The sequence below is a fragment of the Lagenorhynchus albirostris genome, chromosome 1, assembly GCF_949774975.1.
Source record: "Lagenorhynchus albirostris chromosome 1, mLagAlb1.1, whole genome shotgun sequence".
NCBI lineage: Eukaryota > Metazoa > Chordata > Mammalia > Artiodactyla > Delphinidae > Lagenorhynchus > Lagenorhynchus albirostris.
This window is the reverse complement of record NC_083095.1, coordinates 132099471-132121294: the sequence shown is the minus strand read 5'-3', so window position 1 is coordinate 132121294 and position 21824 is coordinate 132099471. Positions and strand designations below refer to the sequence as shown.

General features: G+C 49.4%; 2 protein-coding genes across 11 annotated transcripts; one reads left to right on the top strand and one right to left on the bottom strand.

Moving 5' to 3' along the window:
• Nucleotides 1-6906: 6906 nt before the first annotated feature.
• On the top strand, nt 6907-11512 carry FAM219B (family with sequence similarity 219 member B). 3 transcript variants are annotated; one of them, XM_060154193.1, is made up of 5 exons: nt 6907-7121; nt 7325-7412; nt 8120-8197; nt 8638-8686; nt 10173-11512. In XM_060154193.1, exons 1-5 carry the CDS (start codon nt 6923-6925, stop codon nt 10335-10337), a joined length of 579 nt encoding a protein of 192 aa, XP_060010176.1. In that variant the 5' UTR covers nt 6907-6922; the 3' UTR covers nt 10338-11512. The 3 variants fall into 3 exon arrangements, with proteins under 3 accessions (XP_060010176.1, XP_060010166.1, XP_060010186.1); XM_060154183.1 differs by having other exon boundaries at nt 10170-11512; XM_060154203.1 differs by lacking the exon at nt 10173-11512 and adding an exon at nt 8840-10158.
• Nucleotides 11513-12697: 1185 nt separating this feature from the next.
• Nucleotides 12698-21221, bottom strand: MPI (mannose phosphate isomerase). 8 transcript variants are annotated; one of them, XM_060154110.1, is made up of 8 exons: nt 21164-21215; nt 20552-20679; nt 19012-19212; nt 18127-18268; nt 17599-17781; nt 15694-15867; nt 14581-14789; nt 12698-14242 (listed from the first exon to the last, which is right to left on the bottom strand). In XM_060154110.1, the coding sequence occupies exons 1-8, from the start codon at nt 21177-21179 to the stop codon at nt 14024-14026; spliced, it is 1272 nt and encodes a 423-aa protein (XP_060010093.1). In that variant the 5' UTR covers nt 21180-21215; the 3' UTR covers nt 12698-14023. The 8 variants fall into 8 exon arrangements, with proteins under 8 accessions (XP_060010093.1, XP_060010105.1, XP_060010097.1 ...); XM_060154122.1 differs by having other exon boundaries at nt 21088-21185; XM_060154114.1 differs by having other exon boundaries at nt 19012-19228; nt 21088-21184.
• Between the last annotated feature and the right edge of the window lie 603 nt (nt 21222-21824).

Sequence of the window (21824 nt, the reverse complement as noted above, 5' to 3'; positions counted from 1 at the left end):
GCTGGTAAATTAGCTAAAAATTAAAAGTCATTTATATAGAATTTTCTTGCTGACAGGCCAGCAAGTACCCTGGACTTAGGGGATTGGATGTCCTTGGGGATAGATCAAATTGTGTACCTTCCCAAAAATGGGTGAAATAAAGTTTTAAAGTGGTCATTAAGATAGTCTTGAGGATGTGCTGATAATAGCCAGCCCCTTAGTGCCTCTTTTTTTCCCTACATGTTCTTCCCTCGCAGTACAGTATTAGCCTTGGACGTCGAAGACTTTGCTGGGGTAGATTTGGAGGCTTTCTGCTTAAAGAACTGAGTAAATGAGGTTTGTTTGTTTTTTTAAGTAATTTTATTTATTTATTTATTTATTTTTTTGGCTGCATTGGGTCTTTGTTGCTGCGTGCAGGCTTTCTGTCTAGTTGCGGCCAGCCGGGACTACTCTTCATTGCGGTGCATAGGCTTCTTATTGCTGTGGAGCGCAGGCTCTAGGCGCATGGGCTTCAGTAGTTGCAGCACGCAGGCTCAGTAGTTGTGGCTCGAGGGCTCTGGTGCACGGGCTTAGTTGCTCTGCAGCATGTGGGATCTTCCTGGACCAGGGCTCGAACCCGTGACCCCCGCGTTGGCAGGCGGATTCTTAACCACTGCGCCACCAGGGAAGTCCAAGTTTACTTGAGAGAATAAAATACACAAATCCTGTCTTACTTTAGAAGCCCCGTAATAGTAGAAACCAGCTGCTGGATAACGAGGTTTTAGGTTTGAGTGACTTATAATACAGCCAGTTCAGACTGCAGCCTCAGGCGAATTGGATTAATAGTAGGTTGAAATTTAGATGTCTTCTCTCCTAAAGCCATGTAAGGAAATGTTAGTAAAATCAGTTATTGGGGACTTCCCTGGCGGTCCAGTGGTTTAGACTTCGTGCTTCCACTGCAGGGGGCATGGGTTCGATTCCTGGTCGGGGAAATAAGATCGTGCATGCCACGTGATGTGGCCAAAAAAAGGAAAAAAAAATCAGTTTTGGTTAAGATTTAACACAAATGACCTTTTATAAAAGGCTGATTCCCTACCAAAACGTCCCCCTTTCCCCCTTTTTAAGAAGTAGAGATGTGAAACTAACAATATGGTCTACTTTTAGGTAGAGCTAGAACACAGTCATAGCTTGATGATGGGTAGGGCTTCTACCCTAACAGAATGGGGTCTCTAGCTTTTTCTTTCCCTACTCTCTTTTGAAAAATTTCAAACCGATTAATGATTTGCTACATTTGTTTCGTTCTAGTATATACACACACTTTTTTTCCTCAATCAGTTGAAAATGAGTTCCAGACGTGACACTTTACCCGTTAAATGCTTTTTTTTTTTTTTTTTTTTTTTTTTTTTGCGGTACGCAGGCCTCTAACTGTTGTGGCCTCTCCCGTTGCGGAGCACAGGCTCTGGACGCGCAGGCTCAGCGGCCATGGCTCACGGGCCCAGCCACTCCGCGGCATGTGGGATCCTCCCAGACCGGGGCACGAACCCGTGTCCCCTGCATCGGCAGGCGGACTCTCAGCCACTGCGCCACCAGGGAAGCCCCTTAAATACTTTTTTTTAAATAAATTTATTTTATTGATTTATTTTTGTCTGTGTCAGGTCTTCGTTGCTGCACTTGGGCTTTTCTGTAGTTGTGGCGAGCGGGGGCTACTCTTCGTTGGGGTGCGCAGGCTTCTCATTGTGGTGGCTTCTCTTGTTGCAGAGCACGGGCTCTAGGCATGTGGGCTTCAGTAGTTGTGGCACGTGGGCTCAGTAGTTGTGGCTCATAGGCCCTAGAGCACAGGCTCAGTAGTTGTGGCACACGAACTTAGTTGCTCCACAGCACGTGGGATCTTCCCGGACCAGGGCTCAAACCCGTGTCCCCTGCATTGGCAGGCGGATTCTTAACCATTGTGCCACCAGGGAAGCCCCTACCCCTAAATACTTAAGCAACATTTAAGAGAGAGGCCTTTTCCTCCTAAATAACCACAGTACCATTAACATGCTTCAAGAAGTTTGGCATAAAATATATACAATTGATTTTTCTGAAGAGGCCAGGCCAGTGGTGTAGAATGTCCTACATCTGCATCTTCCTGATTGTTTCCTCATATTAAAATCCAGTTAAATGTTTCTGGCAAGGATATAGTAGTCCCTTCCCCTATCTGCAGTTTTGCTTTCTGCAATTTGTTACCCATAGTAAACTGAGGTACAAAAATATTAAATGGAAAATTCCAGAAATAAACATGTTTTAAATTGAGCACCATTCTGAGTAGCATAATGAAATCTTTCGCTTTCCCTCTCCATCCCATACATCCCATTAGTCACTTAGTAGCTGTCTTAGTTATCAGGTTGACTATCATGATATCACAGTGCTTGTGTTCAAATAACTTTACTTAATAATATCCCCAAAGTGCAAGAGTAGTAATGCTGGCAATTTGCATATGCTAAAGAGAACCTGGAAAGTGCTTCCTTTAAGTGAAAAGGTGAAAGTTCTTGACTTAATAAGGAAAGAAAAAAAAGTCCTATGCTGAGGGTGCTAAGGTCTAAGAACAACTCCAGTCTGTTTTATCGTGAAGAAGGAAAAATATTTGTGCTAGTTCTGCTGTTGAACCTTGAACGGCAAAAGTTATAGCCACAGTGAGATAAGCGCTTAGTTAAGATGGAAAGACATTAAATTCGTACAATAAGATATTCTGAGGGAGAGAGAGAGACCACATTCACATAAATTTTATTATACTACATTTTTATTAGTTATTGTTAATCTCTTACTGTGCCTAATTTATAAATTAAACTTTATCATAGGTATGTATAGGAAAAAACATAGTCTTTACAGGGTTCGTTCTGTACTATCCCCAGTTTCAGGCGTCCACTGGGGGTCCTGGAATGTATCCTGCATGGGTAAGGGGGTACTACAGTACTACACAGATGATGTGAAATTCCAATTATATCGCCTCAAGAGGGACATGATGTATGTCCAGCATTTTTTTTTTTTTTTACATCTACCCATCAACCAACAGAAGGCAACACAATGTAGAAATAGGGTGAGAAAATGGTTTGTATTTAGACCTATGTTCAAATCCCATTCTATATAGCAGTTATATGACTATGGATAAGTTAGCCAACCTTCCTGTGCTTCTGTTTTATGATCTGAAAATGGGAGCTACTTTGCAGGCTTATAATGAGAATGAAAGATTAATAAGATTAGGTCTTATTCATTATAATCATTTTTATAATCATGGTGCTTAGGAAAATGGTTTAAGCCTAGCCATTCTTTCCTAAGCTTTGCTAGCTGCCAATGCAGTTTCTCCTGTTTGTACAGATGCCAGGGCGCTTGTCCTTAGCAGCACGTGGAGTCCATCTTCCATGTTTTGCAAAGGCACGTTCATTTGGCCCAATTTTGCATAATTTTCCTACGTTGGGGAGGTTTGTTCAAAACAAAGAAAAGTGGGAGGGAGGAGGGTAAGCTGGGACGAAATGAGAGAGTGGCATGGACTTATCTATACCAACAAATGTAAAATAGAGAGCTAGTGGGAAGCAGCCACATAGCACAGGGAGATCAGCTTGGTGCTTTGTGACCACCTAGAGGGGTGGTAGGGAGGGTGGGAGGGAGACGCAAGAGGGAGGAGATAATGAGGATGTATGTATGTGTATAGCTGATTCACTTTGTTACACAGCAGAAACTAACACACCATTGTAAAGCAATTATACTCCAATAAAGATGTTAAAAAAAGTGACGTGATTCTGTGGTAGCCTTGGCTCACCACAGCTGTGGTCATGCTTTTATTTATGATTAGCTTTCTGCCCAGCATTTTAATTCTAAAAGTATCATGTTAGAGCAAGTATTAAGCTCTGGAAGTAAATTCTGAAAATTTGGAGAATGTCATTTGTATTAGTGTACTAGGGCTGCCATAACAATACTACAGGCTTAAAGAACAGAAATGTAGGAGTTCCCTGATGGTCTAGTGGTTAGGATTTGGCACTTTCACTGCCGTGGCCCAGGTTCCATCCCTGGTTGGGAAACTGAGATCCCACAAGCTGTGCGGCCAAAAAAAAAAAAAAACACACAAAAAACAAATTTATTTCTCACAATTCTGGAGGCTGGAAGTCCAAGATCAAGGTGCCAGCAGGGTTGGTTTCTGATAAGACTGTCTGCCTTGCTTGCAGAGAGCTGCCTTCTCTGTGTCCTCACAAGGCCTTTTTCTCTGTGTGCACACATCTTTGGTGTCTCTTTTTTTTTTCTTTTTGGCCACACTGCATGGCATGCAGGATCGTAGTTCCCCGACCAGGGATTGAACCGTGTCCCCTTCAGTGGAAGTGCAGAGTCCTAACCACTGGACTGCCAGGGAATTCCCTGGTGTCTCTTTTCTTAAAAGGACACCAATCCTATTGGATTACAGCTCCACCCTTACGACCTCATTCAACCTTAATCACCCCCTTAAAGGCTTTAGCTCTGAATAAAGGCACATTGGGGATTAGGGCTTCAACATATGAATTTGGGTGGGTGGGGGCACAATTCAGTCCATAACATTAAAGACATACACCTGACTGGTATAAAAAGAGGTCAGGCCTTTGAGGCAGATAAGGATTCAACTCTTACCTATACAACTTTGTGGCCTTCGGCAAATCAATCCCTGTGACTGTCACTTTCCTTATATATATGTGAAGTAGGTATGACAGTACCATATGAGGATCGGGAAATATCTCTTCCCTAGAGGGAGATGACATGAATTAATGTGGGGATTAAGGTGGGGCTGGTGACCTGGAAACCCAGAAAGACCCGCAGATTCATAGGCTCTATTTGTCAGTTATCTGTGCTCTACCAGTAATAGGAAAAGTCAAAGGGTAAAATCTGAAACCTGGTGAGATGGGAAAAGAGAACCTCAGAAAGAAGTAGCAGGATAAAAAAATCACCCCTGATGAACACAGATGCAAAGACCCTCAACAAAATAGTAGGAAACAGAATTCAACAATATATTTAAAGTATCATACAACATTATCAAGTGGAATTTATTCCAGGAATGCAAGGATGGTTCAATAGCCACAAATTAAATCAACATGATACAGTAAGTCGTCCCCTACATATGAACCTTCAAGTTGTGAACTTTCAAAGGTGCGAACGTGTGTTCGTATGTCCAATCACTTGAGTTAGTTCACGTGTCCGGCATACTTTTCAAGGTACTTACTTGTAAGATTTAAAATGTTTTCTTTATATTTGTGTTTGTTTTTTATGTATTATTTGCGTGAAAAATACTATAAACCTATTACAGTACAGTACTCTATAGCCAATTGTGTTAGTTGGCTACCTAGGCTAACTTTGTTGGACTTATGAACAAATTGGACTTACAAACGCGTTCTCAGAACAGAACTTGGTTGTATGTAGGGGACTTAATGAACATCACATTAACAAAATAAAAGGATGAAAACTGTATGATCATCTCAATAGATGCAGTTGTGATGAATTGGGAGATTGGGATTGACATATACACTAATATGTATAAAATGGATAACTAATAAGAACCTGCTGTATAAAAAAATTAATAAAATATATAAAAACATAATAAATAACAAATTCCAGGTTTACCACTTAACTGGTGAATTTGACCAAATCTAAGCCTCATTTGCTTAGTGGGAGTAACAGTGCTTCATTGGGAGGGCAGGAGGATTAAATATTAAGTTGAGCCACATGAAATTGCTGTCTGGAGGTCAAAAACAGCGGTGGAATCTACCCAAATAGTTAGCATTCCTTTGCGCTTCTGATTTTTCAAAAAATTTAGTCCTTTCCTCTTATCCTGTCTGCGGCATACTCCTGCTCAACTCTCTGGGTGGCCCTGGGGGTTCATAAGTTGCACACTGTTGACCTACCCTGTGGAAGCTAATAAATTCACCTTGGGACAGCCTTGTGAGATTTGGCAATTACTACAAGGATCTGGAGCTACTTTCCAGCCAGCCACAAGCATATCCCTTGGGGTCCAGAAACGTCAAGAGCCATGACAGCTCCATGCCCCGACGCACACAAACACAGCACACTTTCTTAATATTTAGTTATTATTTATTTGGCTGCGCCGGATCGTCGTTGCTGCCCGTGGGATCTTTAGTTGCCTGGCATGCATGGGGGATCTAGTTCCCTGACCAGGGATGGAACCCGGGTCCCTTGCATTGGGAGCATGGAGTCTTAACCACTGCACCACTAGGGAAGTCCCAAACACAGCGCACTTTTACTCTTCTTTCCAAGTACTATTTTGTCCTTGTTTATCACTGTAAGACAGGTAGTGACGTTGGTTTCATTTTAAAATGTGGAAACTGAGGCCTAGAGAAGGTCAGGTCTCATCCAAGGTCTCGGGCACAGCGCGGTGTTGGAAATAACGAAGGTTTGGCGTTCCCAAGGCACTGCCTCTAGTTTGTGTGACCTCCACAAGGTCCTTGAACCTTTCTCTCGAGCCTGTTTCCTTTTGTAGAGACGGGAGTTAATACCTCCCTTTGTCATACCGCTCTTTTCGGTTCAATCCAGCCTCTCCCCGGTCCGCCCTTGGGGAGCTCCAAATGTGGCGAGAGGACCTGTGCGGAAACACTGCGGGGAGCGCGTGCGCGCCAGGGCCTAACGGGCTCTGAGTCTGAGGGCGCGCACCCGCAGCCCCCCGGAAATATCGATATTTAATTTCGACTAGAGACATAACTTGGCTTGACATCCCCAGGGTCAGGCCGACTACGAGCACCGCAGGGTGCTAGAAAGAAGGGACTGAAACAATCCAGCCCCCGGAAGGGCGGAACAGTTGAGCCAACCCTGCAGCAGGCGCGATCAGAAAGCTCGGGCGCTTACGGCCCACACCTGCGCGCCGCCATCTTGCTTGAGGAGGGACCGCCTCTCTCCCGGCTGACAGCTGGTTAGTCAGGAGGCGGGGCTCCGCGACTCGGCGGGGCGTGGCCAGGCGATGGCGACCGCGGAGCCCAGCGAGCCTGCGGCGAGGGCGTCTGTCCCGGCACCCCGGCCCAGCGGGACCGGCGCTGCAGGGCCGCCCACCGAGCGAAGCGGCATTGGAGTCCCCTGGCTGGGGAAGCGGACCCCGGCGGCTGTGGAGAAGCGGGGGCCGTACATGGTGGCGCGCGCGCCTTCCAGTCAGGCCAAGCTGCGTGAGTGCGGCCCGATGAGGGGTCTCTGCTTGGGCGGGCTGCCGCGTCCCGGGCGGGCTCCGGAGCGCCGCTGGGTCGACCCCGGAGGGGCTCCTATAGCCCGCTCCCGCACCCGGAAGTCTGTTCGGAGAGCGGGCTCCTGGCGTTTGGGAGGCACGGCGGAGTGGGGAACACCCCGCTGACCCGATCCCTTTGACTTCCAGAGAAGCACCGGGACCTGGCTAAGGCAGTTCTGCGGAGAAAAGGCATGCTGGGGGCCGCGCCGAACCGCCCCGACTCTTCAGGGAAAAGGTCTCAGCAGGCGCCACCTCCTCTGTGCAAGCGTTTCCAGAGAAGGCCTTAGTGTAGTCTGGGAGACAGAGTACCCACGCTTAAGGCCCAGCTAGTGATGCCCCTAAGGCCAACCTGTCCGGTTCACTGTTTTAAAACGGAAAGAGGAACGACCTTGTCTTTCCCTTCCAGGATGTGATGACGTCAGGGAAGGAGCTTTGGAATAAGAGTTTTCGTCAGTGCCTAGGATCATTCACTGTCTAAATTAGGGGGTAGCATAATGGCTGGGATCCCCAGAAGTGAGGATGGAGAGCAGTGTGGAAACAGCCAGGGCTGTATTTTCTTCTTAACAGACGGTAAACTCTGAGGGCTGGATGGGACCTTATCCAGGGCCTCTTTTACAAAGAAGAGCTAAAGCAGGTGAAGGAATTTGTCTAAGGACTTTGGATTTTCTGTTCTCTGGTTAAATAAGGTGGGGAGATGGGGCTTTTCCTGATTCATGAAAGAGGTGTGCTTTTGCTCAGGAGCAGCAGGGGGAGTGGTGTGGGGAAGTGCACATTCTGAGGAGCTGTGCCCAGATACATGGCAGGCAGTGGTGGCTGTCCAGACAGAAGGCAAGTCAGGAGTAGTGCAGTTTTTTTTTTTTCCATAAGGGCGAGGACTCTGGCTTTCCCTGTGAAATGCTGGCGTTTCATCTATGCTTGGTCTGTCCCCCCATCTCCCCTCAGGTCAGTGAAGTTTAACAAGGGCTATACTGCTCTTAGTCAGAGTCCAGATGAAAACCTGGTGTCCCTCGACTCTGACAGGTGAGTGCCCTCCTTGAAAATACCCCTTGGGGAGTGACTTGGATAAAATTTCAGATCACTTGCTTCGCTTATTCCCTGTCTCTTCCAAGACCTTTTGTGCATGTTCCAGGGCTGCTGCTTCAGAGCACTATCTCTTCCCAGGATGGCTTGCTTAGAGGACTCATAGGTGATCTTGCTGCTCTTGGATTTGAAGCACCAACCTTGTCTGGGGGAATCATCCTGCCCTATTATGTCTGCACTGTTAGTGACAGTGACCCTGTCCCTGCTGGAGCCAATGGAAGGAGCCATTTATACTCATGGCAGATTATGGGTTTGAGTTCTATGGTGTGTGGTCTTTGCTTCACAAGTCCTCCAGACTCCTTTGCATGCTGTGCACCTTGCCATTTGTAGCTGTGCTCCACGGGCATCTCCCCGAACTGACTGTCTTCCTTTTCTCCTAGTGATGGGGAGCTGGAATCCAGATACTCCTCCGGGTATTCCTCTGCAGAGGCAAGTCCAGAGCACCTTTCTGTGGTGGGGCCAGGCTGCAGGCAGTGTCACTGCCACTGCCAAATGCTTGTCTGGTTCCTGCTGTATGCATGGCACTGTGCTAGACTTCCAGTCTGTTCTCCAGTCTTCTACTCTGCCCTCTTCCTCCAGCAGAAGTTTAGGTGTCTGAGGAGTGCTGTTGAAAGTCCAGGAGACCATAGACCCTTAGGGATGGAAATGACCTCACTAGTCTTCTAATCCAGGCCACCACTTAGAAAAGGAATCCTCTTGATAAATCCCAGCTAAGTGTTTACCATCCTCTGCTTGTTTGAATGCTTCTTGTAATTGGGTAGTGAGTAGTGAGTACTACCTTCAAGAAACCTTGCTGCCTGTCTTCCCCCACCGGCACACACAATTCAGGTAGCTCGTAGAGAAGTCTTCCTTGTTAATTGGAAGTGTCTCCTGCAGCCTGGACTTAGTGGTCCTAGTCCTGCCTCCAGCATCACACAGTAATTCTGGTCTCCCTTCTTTTGATTGTCTTTTATCTGAGATTAGCATTTCTGTCCCTCCCCTGGCCATCCTCCACCAAGCTTGCTTTCTTCCAGGCCGACTTCTGTTCCTTCAGTTGTTCCATCTATGGGAACTGAGACAGAGATAGATACTCCTGGGCTGGCCTTTTGGACAGTTTCCAGAGTGACTGGCCCAGACAGAAACACGGGGGCGTAAAGTTCTGGCACGTGCGGCTTACTGCCTTTGACAGAGATGAAGTGCTGGGGACCTGACTGTATACCACTGGTATTTCTTCCTTATTCTCCTGGAAACCCTTGGCCGCCCCCTGAGTTTCTGCCAGAGAATACAGGCAGTTTGAAAACTGTATCCTCCTTGAACCTCTGGGTGCCTAAGATTGTTAAAAAAAAAAAGAAAAAAAAAATTAGCCAAGAACCAGAGAAAGTCCTACACTCTGCAGTCTCATTTTCCTTCTGCTCAGTGGAATTGGTGAAGCCGGGCTGACAGATGCCACTTTGCAAGGAATGAGCTCTGTTGGCATCAAAGGATGACATGGCTAACTGGCAGTGCAGAATAAGCTATTCCCCACCCCGTTCAACTCTAACCCATATTCCTCTACCCTTCTACCCGATTATTCTGTTATCATTGTTCCATATTCTTCAGCCTTCATAGGGACCAGTCTGGGTTCCCAGTGGGAATGGTCAGGTCTTGACTTTCAAACATAATCTGTAATCTGATATTTATATCAGCTTTCTCAGGATTCTTTAGTGAGGGCAGCTGCCCTGGCAGCTAGTGACAATGCAGCCTGGATAGTACTGGCTCAGGCTCCTGGATGTCCCTCCCTGCTGGGTGAGGCACTTCTTCCTGTAATCCCGGGTTGTGTGGGCTTGGCCTGAGGGTGGAGCATGCATAGTAAGGAAATGCGGGTCTGCCTTTTGAGCAGCAGTTATTTCTGCCTTGTAGCCTGGCTTATAGTTCTCTCCTCTCCTGCTCTTAGCAGGTGAACCAGGATGTGAGCCGGCAGCTGCTCCAGGATGGGTACCACCTGGATGAGATTCCAGATGATGAGGACTTGGACCTCATTCCCCCCAAGCCTATGACTTCCTCCACATGCTCCTGCTGCTGGTGCTGTCTTAGGGATGCTTCCTCCTGTACCCTCCAGTAGACATAACCCCCTAAGATGGGCCCTGCTCACCATGACTGCAGAGTCCTGTTGGCCCTTCATTGGTCACAGAGTGAAGTGGGAACTGCTGTCAAGCCCAGAATCACTGGAGACACTGACCCTCTGGGAAAGTCAGTGACCGCAGTTACCCCATACCTGGTGCTTCTCAGGCCAGAGGCCCCCATCTGGGCCACAGGGGATAGGTGGGATTCTGCAGTTTTCCTCTGCTGTTGGAATGGTTGGAGAAACCACTTTAATAAGGGAAGGAACAGAGGAATTCTGGTTCTTATGGTGAGTGACAAAGTTGGCTAAGAGAAAAACTTGCAGACATCTTTGTCACCATGCCGTATGGAGGGGAAAGGAGAGCTCCTGCGCCCAGGTTGTGCTGGATATGTTGTGTGGAGGCAGAGAACAGCACTTTATGGCTTGCAGCTGGGAGTCTCTGAAAAAGAATTTAACTATTTGGGACCAATCCAGTTCAAGAAATTCCATATGCTCTCCTCCTCTTCCTAGCTCCAAGATGGGTTACCTATTTGACCTTCAAGAGAACATAAAGCAGGGCCCTTTGAAGGCCCTCTTCCAGTTGTTGCTGTTTGACTGTTCAGCAGGTTGCTTAATGGCACAACCTGATCAAGGCTTCCAGAATCCCTGGAAGCACAGCATTCCCATCTGGTCCAACTGTCTGGGTGAGCTTAGTAACTTGGTCCGTCCATCCTTAGAGAAAAACTGCTCTACTGTGTAGACAAAATTTGTCTTTCCTTGGTTGCCATTCTTCACCTTGGTCTTAGCTAGTATCTTCACCCAGTCCTTGAGCTAAGGTTGGGTGAAGGTTCTGGAGCTCGCCCCGGAAGCCTGCACTTTTTGCTTACCAGCAGAGGGAGCTGCAGGAGTAGTTAGGTGCCTTCCCATTTGTTTAACTTTATATTTTCCCCCACCCCCGCCGCACTGCGGCTTGTGGCAGTGTTGGTTCCCCGTCCAGGGAGGGATGAAACCCAGGCCCCTGCAGTGGAAGCGCGGAGTCCTAACCACTGGACCGCCAGGGAATTACCCTATTTAACTTTTTACACTTGAGTAGCAGCAATGGGTGAAAAGTATACTGGTGCAGATATGTGGGCTTTGACAGAGACAGAGACTCACAGACAGGATGAGGAGGAGGGACCTGGGAAAGCTCCCACGCCCCCCCCCCCCCGAGGAAATAATCTTGCCATTGCAGAGGGCCTCCCTTCACCCTAGGGAAAGCCATTCTGTTGCATCCAGATTCCTCTGACCACAGCATGGGCCTCACAGTGGATACTCAGGATTGGGCTTTACAGTAAACCTCTGGGGTCAATACAGCCTTTCAGTCCCCAGTATGAAAACACCAAAAGGCCGGCATCATCTCCTGTGACCCCCAGTAGATAGCATCTCTTGCTATACCAGACCTCTCTCTGGAATTTAATTTTTTAGTGGTTCTCTTTTTTTTTTTTGGCCTTACCTACAACCAAATGGGACTGAATGGAAGTGGACAGGGTTCCCAGCCTAAGGGGTAGGGTAGTCAGGATTGAGGTGTGACCCCAACTTGGGAACTTGCCCAGTCTGTTGCTTCATTTGGTTAGTGTTTGACAGCTGCTGGGGGTGAGGATGGCAGCAGGACCCCAAGAACCAGGCCCTCCGGTGGTTGCTGTCGTAAAGCCACACTGGTGTATTTGGCCACACCTCTCCCCCGGAATGTTTCAGAGCTGGTTGACCCTGTGTGGAAGGCATTACCTTCGTAGAAAAAGTTGCAGGAACATTGTACAGCAAGGAAGGGTAGAAATGGTCGATTGCTTGGGGCTAGAAGCCACGAATGTCACGAATAAAGGCACCAAGGTGTCTAGAACCAGACTGCCTTAATTAAAAGTGCTGGGTGTGTTGCAGGTGACAGCGCTCTGAGGAGACAGGGAGGTATTCAGGCTTACCTCACAGATGGGAGTGGTACTGTATGGTGTTTACTCTACAGAACTCTTGGCTTAGGCTTCTATAGCTCTGTAAGTTTGTAAGAATAAATACAATCATGCTAGTTGAGCCTGAGTCTCTGTGTTGCAATAGGATTTTTAACAAAGGCCTAGACCACGGTCATTGCCCCTTCTGAATTCTAAAATGAAGAAATAGCCTAATAGCCCCAACCGTTCTTCTGAGGACTGCCTCTCCTTTCTCCTGTTCCCAATAGGCGTAGTTTTCAGGCCTGCTCATTGGAGACCACAGATGGAATAGGCCTTTGCATATCACTTCTCATTAGAATGAATTCCCTTTGGCAGACCCTTTCTTCCCAGGTTTTGTTTTGTTTTTCAGGGTTTTTTTTTTCAGCTGAAGAAAATTTACTGGAAGCCAAAAAAAGCCGAACAGATTGGCTAGAACTTTTTTGAAGGTAGTTTCCTGGAATTCCATTGTACAGGTCTAGTGTGGGCAGCAGCCCAGAAAGATTCTTTTGTGTGAGATTAATCCCTTACCTACAGGAAGGAGCTACTAGCCTGGGTCTCTGCTTAGTCTGGGGTGATAGCATCTAAGACTGCTAGTCAGAAACTTCAGTGGCAAAACACACAGCTGTGCAATCTCCTGGGTGTGTCCCACCTCTAGAGGGTAGGCACAGGGAGAGTAGATGCCCTCATAGGTACTTCCTGCCATTGTAGGAAAAAAGTAGCTTGATTTCTCTTCACAACACTAATTAGATTGTCCTGTCCTTTAGTCCCTGTATCTACAGTGACTTAATGTGCTCTAGAGAAGTGATTGACAACCTTTGTGAAGGGCCAGTCAGTACATTTGGCTTTGCAGGCCATACAGTTCGGTGCACCTACTCAACTTTGCCATTGTAGCCTGAATGGAGCTGAACAGTATGTAAATGAAAGGGCGTGGCCAGATCCAGCCTGCTGGCCTTAGCCTGATGATCCCTGCCCTAAAGCCAACTAAAGCACTGGAGAGAAGAACCTCTGCACTGACAGTGCCTTTCTTTAGACCCATATTCCACTGTGTGCAGGGCTGGAGGGCCCAAGGTTTGCCTGCAAGCTCTGCAGCTGAAGCTACAGCAGGCTATCTCTCCCACACCTTCCTTTATAAGGCCTCTGGAGTCTAGCCTGCCTACCTCAGGAAGCTGTCTGAAACAGGAATAAAGCAAAAACTGGACAACATCCAGGGAGGGCTCTTTCAGCCCGCTTCAGGGACTGGAATGGCAAAGGCTGAGTACTCTTTAGCCCACAGGCCTCAACACAGGTGATCTTTAATTGCTTTGACACAGCAACATTAGTCCACAGGCCTACCCTTTTCCCTCCTTCTCTGCACTGAGGAAATGGGCAGTCCTGGGGCCAGAACCCTGTTCTTCCAAATTAATTACCTATCTTGCTGTGACTGATATTGAGCTAATCATAGATTTCACCACTCTGCCTAATGCTATAGGCTGGAACAGCTGCAGCTTCGTGCATCGAGGAGAGCCTGGCTCAAGGGTGGCAAGAATACAAGGGGAGTATCAGTTCTCACGTGGGCCCCTCCTACCAGGAAGAAGACGGTTCAGCCTAGGCCTGCTCAGGAGTCACTGACTTCAAGCTCTTCTACCCCAGCTCTTTCAGGGTATACCCAAAGAGCCCGGAACAGGGAAGGGATTTGGGCTGGGCCTGAGGAGGTGAGGCTGGCCAGGATGTAGGGTGACTGGCAGAGAAGAGCCAGGAAGGCTGTGGCCTCTACAGCAGGCAGCAGGCACGGAACATCAGCAGGTCCTTAGGCAGCGTGAGCTTCAGTGAGACACTCTCATTGGCCCCAATGAAGAGCACCCCGCCACGCTTCAGGGAGATTGTGGCCTGGGCTGTGCGGGTGCTGGCTGTCACTGTCCCCTGCACCATCAGGAGGATACTTGCAGAGTCCAGCGCCAAGACCCTATATTCAGTGACGGAGCCAGGCACCTGGGCAGAAAGAAACAGCAAGATGGAGCAGGGTTTGAGCTGCTGTTAGCTCACAGGGGTCCCAGGACAACTCCAAGGACAGTGAGAGGGAGAGCTCTGCCACCTTCTCCCCCACGGCTCGGGCTTTTGTCAGCACAGAGGCCCTTGTCTGGTCCCTGGTACAGAGAGCCACAGACAGGCCCTGTGGCCATTCTCCCATCACACGAGCTTGGCAGAAAGGAAACCCAGCCCCAGGTATACTCCACATTGTGGCCCTTGCCAGTGTTCTTCATGCCACACAAAAAACACCCACCACAAAAAAAAAAAAAAAAAAAACACCCACCACAGCCCTCACTCACCTCCATCTTCATAACGGTGAAGTCTGGCACAGGGGGATCATAGATAGAGAGGTAGGGGTCTTCCTGACTCCGTGCTGGAGGAAAAAGCCTGTCCTGGCTGGGGCTGGGGATATAGCTGAGCATTTCACACAAAGTTGGCACATCGATGAACTTGGGTGTCAGGCCAGCACGCACCGTGTTGTCCGAACATGCCATGCACTCCACGCAGTCTGGGGACAGACAGTTGTCATGTGGTAAGCTAATGAAGGATGCCTTGGAATTTGGCTCTCCAGGGCAGGGCCTTCTAACTTGAGTGCCATGAGCTCTCTGTAGAATTAGGTAAAAATATGTGAATTGCGTCTTCTGTGAGAATGGGCTGAGATAACAGATACCAAAACAGGTGACACGTCACCCACCATTGTCAAGGGGAGTCGTGTTTATCCCCTGGAGGAGCCCCAACCCTCTAGAGATTTTATAATTTCCCCTTCTACCACAGAATCCTGTCCACGAGTAGATAAATGGCCAACAGTCAAAATGTGACACCGTTCTGTGGCAATGTGTTTTTTTGGGTTTTTTGTTTTTTTTGCGGTACGCGGGCCTCTCCCTGTTGTGCCTCTCCCGTTGCGGAGCACAGGCTCTGGACGCGCAGGCTCAGCGGCCATGGCTCACGGGTTCAGCCGCTCCGCGGCATGTGGGATCTTCCCGGACCGGGGCACAAACCCGTGTCCCCTGCATCAGCAGGCGGACTCTCAACCATTGCGCCACCAGGGAAGCCCGGCAATGTGTTTTTTAACATAAAATCTCTGCAAAGACAGGACAGACATGTGAAGGCAGGGAAGAGAACAACGGCCTTGATCCAATATAGCCTGGATTCAAACTGTGGTTCCCACACATATTGACAGGTCTTAACATGAGAGCATCATGACCTCACAGGGGTGGTGTGAGGATCCAAGCAGTTGTCCAACTCAAGCTGGCATTCATCATCATCCCTGCTGACCCCAGGAACCTTGGGAGGTCAGAGCTGGATGGGACTTTAAAAGTGGTCTCCTCGACCACCCCCTCCTGTTTTGTCCAGATGGTGAAACAAGGCCTGAGGCGGATGGCAGTGGGGCTCACTGATGAAATGCGGCTCACCTCCTTTCAGGTAGGCATGGGGCACGTTGGCCTCCAGAAACATGGCCTCCCCCGGCTTCAGGGTAAGCAGGTTCAGGAAGTAGATGGCAAAGCATCCGATATCACCTGGGTACTGCTGGTGCAGCTGCAGCAAGAGTTCCCCATAGATGTCCTCCATGTTGTTTCCAGCAGCCACTGAGGGTCACAGAGCACCCCAAGGCCACTTAGGAACCCTCAGTGGTGTTCACAGCCCCACCCTGGCCAAGGAGAGTCCTGGAGAAGATCCTACCCAAGGAATCCAGAAACTGGTGGGCATATTCTCCTCGTCACATCCCCCACCCTTTGGGGGCCAGCCTTCCTTGATATTCCAGCCTACACAGATGGCCGTTTTCCCCATTTTGACTATCTATATAGATAGTCATATGCCCACCACTCTACTAGGCACTAAAAGGGCTAGAGTGTAGTCCTTTTAGACAGTGTTTCTCAACCTCAGCATTATTGACATTTGGGGACAGGTAATTCTTTGTTGTGGGGACTGTCCTGTGCATTGCAGAATGTTCAGTAGCATCCCTGGCCTCCACCCACGAGATACCACTGGCACCCCAAACCTGGGTTTGACAACCAAAAATGTCTCCAGACTGTCAGTGTCCCCTGGTTGATAACCTCTGCTCTAGGAGTTTAAAATCTAGTTAGGAGATAACCCAAGGGTTCCATGTGGGGTGACCAACTGTCCCAGTTAGCCCAGGCCTTTCCCTTAACACTGAAAATCACTCAGTCCCAGGCAAACTGACATGGTTGGTCACCCCAGATAGCATGAGGCAGGATGCAACCAAGGGCTAAAATGTGTTCTGGAGGCTGAGCAGGGGAGATGAGCTCAGCCTGATCAAGAGTGGTGGCAGAAGGCTTCTTGGGAACTGGGGGGAGGAGGGGAGGGTGGTGATCTGGGCTTCCTTGACTGTGGAGAGAAGGGGGAGGGTGTCTCTAAGTAAAAGCAGAGTGTGTCAGTGCCACAATGAAGAGACCAGTTGGTCTGGATTGGAGGGTTGTTTCGAGTCTTCATACAGACACGTGCTGAATGCCTACTCTGTGCTAAGCACTGTGGGGACACACGAAGGTCAAGGAGACAGGTCCCTGGCCTAGAGAAAACTCCAGTTTTAACAGGTGTGCATGTGATGATATCTACACACAGGTGTTAAGGGCTATACCTGACGTATGAACAGGGTGCTATGGGAGCTCTGAGCAGAAGTAATCAGCTCTACTGTGAGTGCAAGAAGCCCTAAAGGGAGAGGCATGCAAGCAGAGAAGACAGCAAAAAACAAAACAAAACAAAACAAAACGTAGGATATGCTTGGGTAAAATAAATAGTTCCCTGTGGGTCAAAGGTAGTAGGGGAAATGGGGAGAAACAGAACCAGAAGAGCTCTGGGCTTGCCTGGAAAAGGAGCTGGGGCCTCAGCACATGTGCCATATATGCTCCCAGCAGAAGAGTCCATTCTGCCTTGTTTTTCACTGCTTGTATTGACTCTCCAACCCAAAGGTGACACAACCATACCCATCACAGTCATTTCCTGAACTCTCCTTAGTTAGCACAAGGTTGGGCACAGGGCAGGTATTTAAGGAAAGATCTACTGGTTGAGAGCTCTGGACTTCAGGCCTTTGGAGGAGAGAGAGGATCCCTTCATCTACTTCCTGCTCTCTAGCCCCAAAGTATAAAACACTCCATGGAGAGCAGCTAGAAGCAGCACTCAACCTAGGGGCTTGTTCCACAAACACTGCGAAAGAAATGCTAAGTCACTAACAGGCCATCTAAGTCAGGCCCGTTTTGGTGCTGTACTTGAACAAAGGGGTTGAGAACCCTATCCCCACAGCCTAGTGTCTGTGCCAGAGGCCCAGGACGGAGCGTTGCACCCAGGCCTGAGACACCTACCTTGCTGGGAGATCCGCTTCACCAACAGGTTGAGCTGCTCCGCCACTACCTTCTTCTCGCTCTTCATCAGGTGGGAGAAACAGCTCTGCAGAGCAGAGGCCACAGCCTGGGAGTCACGGCTCAGGCTCTGCTTCAGCTGTGTTGCTGCATCATCTCCAGTTAGAAACTGGAACTCGGGCACCTCTGCAGGAAGGTCAGGCCGGGGCCCATATCAGGAATGGTAAAGATGGAATGGGCAAAAGTGGGAAGCTGGAGGAGGCCTCCCCATCTCATCCCTAACCAAGGAGCCAGGCAATGCTATGCAAGCTTTGCAGTGAAAAGCGACTGCTCACCACCAACCCTCAGCAGTCACACCTGAGCCTGGTCTCACGGGCCTGCCCTCGGAGTGTCAAGAATTCATGAGGCCAACCAGCCCCTCAGTTCCTGTGACATTCAGCCTCTGTTCTCTGCCACTGTTCCAGCTCTGCCCTGGGCTGCCCATGCATCCTAGGCCAATATGCATGCTCTCAGCATTTTGCCCAACCTTACTTGTCAGAAAGGTCACAATCTCCTCAACTGGCCGGAAGCCACATAAGCCCTGGAAGGGGGTGAGGGCAATGGCCATCTCTGGCTTATGGTTGGCATCGGGGTAGTGCTGTGGAGCCTGGAGGTGCAACTTCTCTGCCAGCTCCTGTGGGATGGCCAGGGAAGAGGAGAATGGTTAAGGTGCAGCCATCATCTAGGAAGACACCAGTCTCACCCAGACCTTGCTCTCGACACTCTCCAGTCAGCTTCCTACCTCTGGCACTGAGCCCAGTCAAGGCATAATTCAGAAACTCAGGGCTCAGCCAACCCAAGGCAGGCATGTGGACCAACTGTGGGGGAGAGGTGGGGCAGGCTTTAAGAGGACTGCGAATCAGGAAACCCAAACACCAAGCCAAGCTCTGACACTAACAAGCTGTGTGACTTTGGGTAAATCCCTCTCTTCTCTGGGTCTTACTTTGCTCATCTAGAAATAAGGAGTTTGGACACACACATGCTTAGGCTGTGACTCACAGGCTTGTGCAGAAAGACATGGGAGTGGAGCTGAGGCAATGGCTAGGGTACTTGCCCTGCCTTGGGAGGTAAACTCTTTGAGAGAGCCAGGTGGAAAAATGGCAGATATCAATAGTCCTGGGTTAGCTGAGGAGAGCCCAGGAACAAGTGTGGAGAAGCTCCCCTGGCACAGGCTGGTCAGCTGTCCACTTAAACTTAGCTGCCACGTGTGTCACCAGCAATTGGCTTGGCAGAGCTAAATTGGGAGTTGAAGTCTTGGATTTAATTTGGGGCTGGAGCCTGGCATGGGCAGGGTAAAAGCAGCAGTAAATATTGTGGGAGGGCCTTGACATAAGTTCTTCTCTACCCTGACCTCTATGCCCTACCCTGATCCTGTACCTTGTTAGGGTGTGCCTGGATAGACAGGGCCGTTTCGACTGAGAGCACTTTGAAGAGAAAGGGCAGCTTGCCATTAAAGGTGTCCTTGACCTTCGAACCCAAGCAGTCCTGGTTCTCAGCAATCCACTGGCCTAGGGTCTTCTGCAAGATGCTGTTGTCAAGGATCTTGGCATCTCCCCGGGGGTGGGCCCCCATCCACAGCTGTAAAAACAGGAAACTTGGGAGGGAAAAAGGAAGAAGCTGGCACCACCCACTGGCCTGCCCCAATCCGTTACCCTGTGCTATCCACAGGGCAGCCAAGTTCTGAAATGGGACTCCCAAGACCGGGTATAAATGCTCATACCATCACAGACATACATGAGGGCAGCAGCCCCAGAACACCAGGAGTCAGGAGACCCAAGCTCTAGTCCAGGCTCTGCCTCCAACCAGCTGTGGAGGCTTGGGCTAGTTATTTCCTGTCTCTGGGTATCAGTTTCTTCATCTGTCCAGTGAGGAGAATGAAACCTGCATTGTCAAGGTCCCTGAAAAGCTCTGACTCTCAGGTGGCTCTGTGAGGGGTTAACATTCATTTATTCTAGTCTCAGAAGTAGAGGCTAAGCCTTCCTGTGCTTTGGCTTTTTCTCTACTAAATGGGCAGGAAAAAAATATATTTTAGGTTATTAAAAATGTCAAACTTGGGCTTCCCTGGTGGCGCAGTGGTTGAGAGTCCGCCTGCCGATGCAGGGGACACGGGTTCGTGCCCAGGTCCGGGAAGATCCCACATGCCGGGGAGTGGCTGGGCCCGTGAGCCATGGCTGCTCAGCCTGCGCGTCCAGAGCCTGTGCTCCGCAACGGGAGAGGCCACAACAGTAAGAGGCCCGCGTACCACAAAAAAAAAAAAAAAAAAGTCAAACTTAGTCAAAGTAAATTGTCAAGGAGGGCTGAATTAAAATTCAGTAAGTGCTGGGACTTCCCTGGTGGTGCAGTGGTTAAGAATCCGTCTCCATCCAGGGGATGTGGGTTCGATCCCTGGTCCGGGAAGATCCCACATGCCACGGAGCAACTAAGCCTGTGCGCCACAACTACTGAGCCTGTGCTCTAGAGCCCGCGAGCTACAACTACTGAAGCCCATGTGCCACAACTACTGAAGCCCGCGTGCCTAGAGCCCGTGCTCCGCAACAAGAGAAGCCACCGAAATGAGAAGCCCGTGCACCACAATGAAGAGTAGCCCCCACTCACTGCAACTAGAGAAAGCCCGTGCAGCAACGAAGACCCAATGTAGCCATAAATAAATAAATAAATAAATATAATAAAATAAAAGTCAGTAAGTGCTGACAGTTCTTGGGAAATTCCAGTCTATTATGACAAAACCTCACTTCTTCTAGTGCTACCATGTGGGTTCATCAACCCGCACAGATCTCAAAAGCCAAGGAGGCCTCCTCTCTCTTTCCTGTCTTCCCTTCCCAGCTGATTCACATGACTTGCCTGGGGCCCCTTGAGTGGAGGGGTACCTTGGTCCCACCTGCTGGTAAAGTAGGCTAAAATACAGCCCGGGTCTCACCTCTGCATATGGTTTGTCCTCTGAGATCTGGGCCAGTGGGTCACTGCTAGCCAGCAGCCGAGCCACTTCACTGTTGGAACCCATCTTCCCCCAGGCATACTGCTGCACCACACAGGAAAGTGGGAATACTGGGGGTACAGACAGAGCGTCAGTTTCCACTCCACTCCTGAGGCCTGACCCTCCTGTCCCGGGGAAACTACACCCTAGCTGAGGGATCTGTCTGGGGGATAGAGTCAAATGAGGGGTTTGTAGGTTGTTAGTTGAGACCCTTCTGCAGGCCTCGATGTCCCCATCTCTAAGACCGGCAGTAAAGATATTCTGCCGACGTGAGGCAGATAGTTGCGTTAAGGTGACGGGGAGAGGGTGGCAGGAATCTATTTCCACCGCACCGGGTCTCGAAGTAACCCACGCGCAGCCCTCTCCCCTCAAGACCCTCCTTCGAGGGCTGCAATTACGGCTCAATTCCCATCGCAGGTGCCCTCTCCCCTGCCCGGCGCCCTTCCATCTTTCCGCAGAGCCCCGCGGGTGGGTTCTACCTGGTATATCAAGTCGGGAAGGGTCCGAGGACGCGACCCACCCCCACTCTCGCTGGCACCCCAGCCAACAGCCCACCTCTCTGAGCGGCCATCTTCGCGGCACCAGCCCTGGCTTCTAGCACGTATACTTTTCCCGGCAGCACCCTCGGCCCCTCTGCCCCCAGACCTTCATGGGAAATGTAGTTTCTCGAGAGCCTTTTCGGAGACCCGTGCGCCCGTTGTGGCCACTCCCTGCACTCCGAATCCCTCTCCCACCCTCCAGCTCTCAGAACGAATACCCTCCAGTCCAGAGGCTTCCAGCCCGCAATCTTAGGTCTCAGTATTCATTTATTCATTCATTCACCAGGCACACATTTATTGAGAACCTGGTAAATGCCACGGACTGTTCTGAGGGCTGGAGATATATCCGAGAACGAGATGACGATTACCTTGCCTTTGTAGAGCTTACATTCTTGTGAAGGAAAAACAAAGGCCCTAAGGTGGGAACGTGGAAATGTGCCTGTCATTTTACGGAGTAAATAGCAAAGAGGCCAGAGTGGCTGGAGCAGAGTGAGCAGGAAGGGTGGAAGTGAGGTGGTTAGAGAGGAAAGGCAATGGGCAGAACTTCTTAGGCTATTGTCACGACTTCAGGTTTTCATTAGCTTTGTTATGATCTAATCAGGAACTCACTAATGCTTGATGATGATGGCAAATGTCACATGCAAGGCCCTTAATCTGAGTTTCAGTTTCTTTCTCTG